Source organism: Anas acuta, chromosome 3 (assembly GCF_963932015.1).
Source record: "Anas acuta chromosome 3, bAnaAcu1.1, whole genome shotgun sequence".
NCBI lineage: Eukaryota > Metazoa > Chordata > Aves > Anseriformes > Anatidae > Anas > Anas acuta.
In genome coordinates, this window is record NC_088981.1 from 71,418,654 (window position 1) to 71,425,290 (window position 6,637).

A 6,637-nucleotide genomic window follows, 5' to 3' on the forward strand; every position below is an offset into this window, starting at 1 on the left:
GTATGTTGTCGAGCTTTCCTGCTACCACTTAGAACTTCAGCCTGAGACGGCACAGAAAAAAGGCACATGAGTTTCAATGGCACTGCTTCTGAGAGCAATAGTCACAGCTGAGGCAGGCACTAGAGTTATTTCTGTAAGAAGACAATCTGAAATGGAAGCTGGGTCGTAGCGTATCATAAACTGATCTTGACAGGAGGATGAGAGCACAGAAGGGTGACTGAGAAAAACACCACTCACCCTGGTAAACCTCTTCTTTCCTCTCCTAGTAGCTGGATTTCATTATGTACGGTACTGACCTGTGATGTCTCGTCTATCAGAAGAGAATTCCCATGACAAAAACCCCAGCAGGCCCTTGTCTCTCCTGTGTTTGAGGGGGTAGGAAAAGAACCTGGGCGTCCCTAACACACAGTTCACCTCTTGTATCTTTCTAAGAGGGCAGAAGCCAACACCCTGAAAACTGACATTAATAAATTCAGTTATGCAAAGAAGATCTTGTGCCTTTAAAATGATTCTTCATTACTCAGAGAGGAAAAAGTGTCGTACTCCACAGATTAATTAAAATTTGGTCTGCAAGATCCCTTACTGCTATTGAACAAAACATCTTTTAAGCATGTTGTTAGAATCGTGAACCTTGAATGGAATTACACGTAAAAGAAATATAAAGAAAGGAAAAAAAAGGGAAAACCATGAAAAGATAGATAATATCCAGCTAAAGAAGCAAAGGTTAGACAAATGAAACCCAATTCCTATTGCAAAAGGTAAATCAAGCTTCAGATTATGATATTCCCTTTGCTACAGTGTCAGTCAGGTACAGTACACGTGTAAATATATGTATTATTAATTTTGTAAACAAATAAAAGTTGAAACAAACCCTTCAAGGGACTGATTAGGAAAAAAGCACGTTTAACCTTTGTTCTGTATGTATGTATCGTGAGAGGGATCAGAAATAATTTTCCTTTATGGAGTTTAAGTCTAGAAGACAACATCGACCCTTTTAAGTATTAGGAACAGTTACATTTGTCTAATTACCCCTACACTCAGAAACTGTGTTTGATTACAGCACGTTCTGAAGAAAATACATTGGAAACACACAAGAGATAGAGAATTAACCACTTCCTATGATATTTTGCTGTAGTGGTTAATCGCTATTAGCCTTAAGAGACAGAAAATACTTCCAGTTAATACTTGTTGAAGAACTGCCGCTAAACCAATGTCACCCTTGGGGGTGGGGGGTGCTGCAATAGAAGGCAACTTTTAGAAGTTCTCCAATATACAGCTGTTCTTCAATAAGAAGAGATCAAATCAGCAAAGGCAGCTTGCCACTAGGACACAAGAAGAAGGACTGAGACTGTCCTCTCTCCAGCTTTGCCTCATGTGACCTTAGCTGAACCACTTAACCCTTATTTAGCCTTCTTACAGTCCATTCACTAATATATGAATATATATTCACTATTTCAACTTCTTGAGAAACGTAAATGTCACAGCAGAACTAGAATTCTGATTTTTCCATAGATACATGTCATTACTATGAAAATAAGATTTATTGTGCTGTTTTCATGCACAGCCCAATTAACAACCTCAGCTAGCGATGAAGGATGCGGAAGCTTGTGAGGAAAACTGCAGCTTTGCACAAATATTACTTGTGAAGTCTTTTAATTGAAGAAAAGGCACAGAAGCAGGGACACCTCCCCCCAGCCCAGGCTGCCCAGAGCCCCATCCAGCCTGGCCTTGAGCACCTCCAGGGCTGGGGCACCCACAGCTCCTCTGGGCAGCCTGTGCCGGTGCCTCACCGCCCTCAGAGCTCCCAATTTCCCCTCTTTTACCTTAAACCCATTCCCCCTCATCCTCTCTCCACTCCGCTCCCCCGGCGGCTCCCGTTACCGACACATCCCCTCCCCGAGAAGCCCCCCTCGCCCCGTACCCCTCATCCCAGCTCCCTCCTGCCCACCCCCGCTCGCCGAGCCCCTGCTGTCTCCCCCTCTGCCCCGGCGGGGCCGGCGGCACCGACCTCTCCTCAGGGCGGCGGCCCGCGCCCGAGCCCGCAGCAGGCAGCGCGCAGTAACCAAGGGCGACACGGGCGCCGCCATCTTCTCGGCGCCGGGGGTAGGGGGGGGGCAGCGGGGAGCGCTGGGAAATGGAGTCCCGGGGCCAGGCGCCTGAGGGGGGAGGCCGCTGGGGGCAACTCTCACAGCTTTACGTCTTTTTATTTTATATTCAGGAGTCATTCTGAATATTTACCTGTTATATACCTGAATATTTACCATTCATAATATTTACCTGTTTGCTGGCTGGCCCTCCTCCATTCCTGTCAGAAACACACCCAAAAGTGTGTTTCGAAGTGTGTGGCTTCAACAGATGTTAACTACTGAGTGCACAAGAAACAGATAAATAATGTCTTCTTGTGGTAAAAGCACAAATGAAAGACTTTCATTTATTTTTGGCTTTGCAACATCAGAATGCCTATAACTTACTCTAGAAAGTGTACAAGCCATTTTTATAGAACACTATCCAACATTTTTTTTAATAAGTATAGCAAAATATCACATTAAAGCACTGAAGAACTCGTTGCAAACAAAAGTAGATTATGCTGAATTGTATTGCTAATTTTTAAAATAATGTTTATGATCCTGAAAATATTAACAGTGGTTGAAGTTATCTTCTAACACGTTCAGCTGTTTTAAAATATATCGTTGCACCAGAGACATCTTCAATGTTATACACTTAATTAAGTAGTGAACTAAAATGCCAATTTATCACATCTTAAAAGAGCTGTTTTCAGTGCGTTTTCTTTCATCTTTCCTTTATTGGGCATTTATTGGTTTTGACTCATTCTAGCACGTTACAGCTATCAACACCTGTGCCCATTTAGGAATGAATTTCAGTATAAATCATAGTGAAGTGAATAGACATTTCAAAGATGCATTGCAATTGTTGCAATATTTTTAGAATCTCAGACAAGGAAACAAACAACTTCTGTAAAAGTGATTTAAATAACAAATATCTTTATAAACAGCTTATCTCCTTCAGAACAAAGAATAAACAAGGCAACAAGAGCCGTTCTTTTTCTTCCATTATTAACTCAGATCACAATACGATTGGGTGAAATGTCAAGAATAATTGGAGAAAATGACAGCATAATCTTCAGCAAAAACATCTGATTTATTTAAATTGTCACTGTTTTTCTTTTTTTTTTTCTTAACAGATTCTCTGTTTAACCTTGTTATCCAAGACAGCATATAAAAACTTCCCATTTGTGTCTGTTCAGACATCTTCTACCTAACTGAATAAACTCTCTGCAATGCTTCTGTACGTGACAAACTTTGAAATGCCATGATACACTCACTGTATTGCACACCCCAGGAACTCAATCTGTATTTGTCAAAATCACATTTAGGTGGTAACCTACAAGAACACGAGTTTAAACAGTACTTATGTACATTATTACAGTTGTTGTCTTGTAACAGACATGGATCCATTCTGTAGGACCTTTTTAAACTTCATTCACTGTCTCCATCCTTTTATTCACCTCCAGAAAAGCAAAGTTTTAACGGTGTAGAAATTCGACTGATGCCTGTTTAACCCAGTCGCATTATTAGTCTGCCAGCTAACCAAAAGTATAGGTGGTACTCAATAGGAAAAAGAAAAAGAAGGGCATAATAAAAGGCCTCCTCTGGCCTCTGGAGGTATGAACTTCACTCCTTTGTAAAGACAGGTGTGCTCAACCCATAAGGAAGTATGTGTCCAAGGATCTTTGTATCTCTTCCAGACCTCTTTGTATCTCTTCCAGACCTCCTCTGAAATCCTGCAGAGGCAGATCAGGGTTTACCTGCCTGCAAAGGTCCAAGATGTTCCCACCACAGGAATGTCTTGGGCTCCCATACATGTAGGTACTTTAGACCCAGGCCTGATCATTCACCCTATTCTGGGAAAATGGATTTTGTGGCTTGTTTTCATCAACACAGTTTCCATCAAAAACCACTCTTCCAGAGTTATGACAAAACACTTCGGGATAAACCTGATTTTAGCTTCATCTATTCTGATGAAAACAAATATGCAATTAATAGTCTGTGTTGCTTACCAGACTAATTAAGCTGCAAAAATGTTCTCAGATTTATGGACTTAGAGCCATTTTTACATGTCTGTTTACAGTTTGGATTTCAGTCAGCTCTAACAGCTGCTCTTGGAACAAGGGGTTCAGAAAATACTTGTGAGCTGTAAGCAGGTGGATGCCATTTAGAAGGAAGAATCTAAAAGTATATTTGTGGATCATCCCTGTAGAAAGGGATAATATCATGTAAAAAGGGGGAAGAGGAATTGAATATAATAATCTATGTGTATATTACAAATTATATTTATACACTAAATATTCTTATCTGGCAGGTAAGGACTAATGCAGATATCCAAAGACCATGCTTCAAAGCACTGGCTGCTAGTGCAGGGATCAGGAAGTCATTTTTCCACATAAAGCGTTGCACAATTAGTTCAATTAGTTCACGATTTTATTTTATTTTTGCCTTATCCTGAGTCAGCATTCCTCACAAATTTTGACGAAATATGCCTGTGTTGACTAAAATGTGTTAACTTGGGCACTTGTCACAAGGCTAGAGAATTCCAGCTGGATAACAGAGCAATTTGGTTTCCTTTCTCGTTAAATGTATTTTTTTTCTTTTAAAAACAAACAACAAACTACTTAAGAAGTATCACTGTACCAAATTTAAGAATTAATCATACGTTCATACTTGCTTCTATGGATGCATGCCAGGAGACGAGACTGCCACTTCAAGTTATGCCAGCAAATCTTTTGTCATAGCTGAATAAATAATGTGTAGTAACACATCCACGAGTACCTAACCTCCTGGTTGTTCCTCTGAATGCTTGATTTCTTGCAGATAATCTTTGGACTGACAAACACAGCTGACCTCTCTCCCTTCGGATTTGAAATTTAACTCAAAGTTCATGTCAGACAAGGAATTGAACTTTCTTTTTGAATTTACGCTCACCTTTTCCATCCTGAGAGAAGAACTTCTGCAGCAAGCAGAAACAACTAAAGAGAGTGTAAATCTCATAGTTGACAAAAAAAAAAAATCTGAACCACGATTCAAAATAAACAAACACATTCTCTGAGGGGCAGAAGGAAGCAAGGGAGCTCACAGGACTGATTTTCCCTGCACCTTCAATCCTTCTTCTTTGCCCCATTAGCCAGCTCGTGTGGCATCTGTGCTTTCATGGTGCCAGGTCTGAGGATTTCTAGCTGAATCCTGTTAAGATCATGGGAAAACAAAAAAATCAACCAAACAATTAGAAAAAGAGAGATGGGCGACCTCACCAAATGACTGTAACCTCCTTACTTACCAATACTGTTGACACATGGGCACTAAAATGTTCGCTCCCTGTCGCTTGCCTCCATCTGGCTCTCCACCACCAGTTGTCTCTGTTAGGAAAGGCAGACAGAACAATGCTGCTAAGACAATATGCTGTGAGAAAAGCAGTCAGCTTAAGGCTCACTGCTAATAGTATTTACTCGGCGTGAGAACAAATTATATTCATTTTATGCTCACCAGCTTCCCAAGTGTGCAATATTAGGCACTTTTTAATTCTTTCAAATGGAAAATGAAACTAGGCAGGCAATGTATTATACTTACGATAGTACCAGTGCTCTGCTGTATTTTCGTGTTCACAGCCAGATGTGGTAGCAGAGGTTCTGCAACAAACAAAAGTGCACGCAGATGTGCGCATAAGTAATCTCAGTAGGATTCACGAGTTCTTCTTGCCTTGCTGCAAAACCAGTTTAATAACAAGTCTAATTCAGGTGAGGCTTCTTTTCGCTGCCGCTATTTAAAACTCTGTCAGCTTAATTTCTGTTTGTAATTATGAAGTGAAGAGTTGGCAGCTATTAGCAGAAAGAAAGGAAGTAAGGAAGATGCTCTAGTAAGGGCGAGAATTACACTGGGGGAGTGATGAGCAAGAAATCCGGAGAAAAGTTACCAAGCAAACCACCTACTGCATTCTGGTTATGTGGATGGGTTATTTTTGTACCTTGGGTTCACGTCGTCTTCTCGATTATCTTTTTATTATCATAGTCAACCCCTAACGAAACTTGCTGGATGGTAAATTTGGGTCTCCTGGGTGTGATTTGTGGGAAACCTGGCACTTGGCCTACTGCCTAGACAAAAATTCATAGAAAAAAAATACTATAACTAGTTTTTCTACAGGCTCATTTTACCTAGATTACAGTTGAGTGTAGTTGAATAGAGTGTACTAGAACTCTCTCATAAGGAAGGTAGGAAAATTATATATATATTTATTTATTGGAGGGGTAGGGGCACGGTTATCAGGTATGTACATAAATACACAAAAATCAATCTGGAAGGGCTCTACGATGACAGAGTCACTTAGAAATATTAGCAGTGGGTTAACACGATTTATGTTTATCGATGCTTTAGGTGAAACAAGAAGGCGAGCTTTCCGCTTCTTTTGGCAGCGTCTCCTTTACAGTAACACACTATTTGCTTGAGCTTTTCGGCTTCGTTTTTATTGTTCACCCCAACGATAGCAAGGGGGAAAAAACCAAATGTTGTGTGTTTGTTACTGAGGTGTCGCTGCTAATTAATAACCCAAATTACCTCAGGATGCCACC

General features: G+C 40.6%; 1 protein-coding gene across 2 annotated transcripts in view; it reads right to left on the reverse strand.

The window, feature by feature from the left end:
- The window catches only part of AFG1L (AFG1 like ATPase), a 66,272-nt gene extending 64,102 nt beyond the window's left edge, over positions 1-2,170 (reverse strand). For both annotated transcript variants that reach the window (XM_068677765.1, XM_068677764.1), the window contains exon 1: positions 2,009-2,170. In XM_068677765.1, the coding sequence (XP_068533866.1) occupies positions 2,009-2,087 (79 nt within the window). In that variant the 5' untranslated portion in view covers positions 2,088-2,170. The remainder of the gene's footprint in view (positions 1-2,008) is intronic.
- Positions 2,171-6,637: the final 4,467 nt, after the last annotated feature.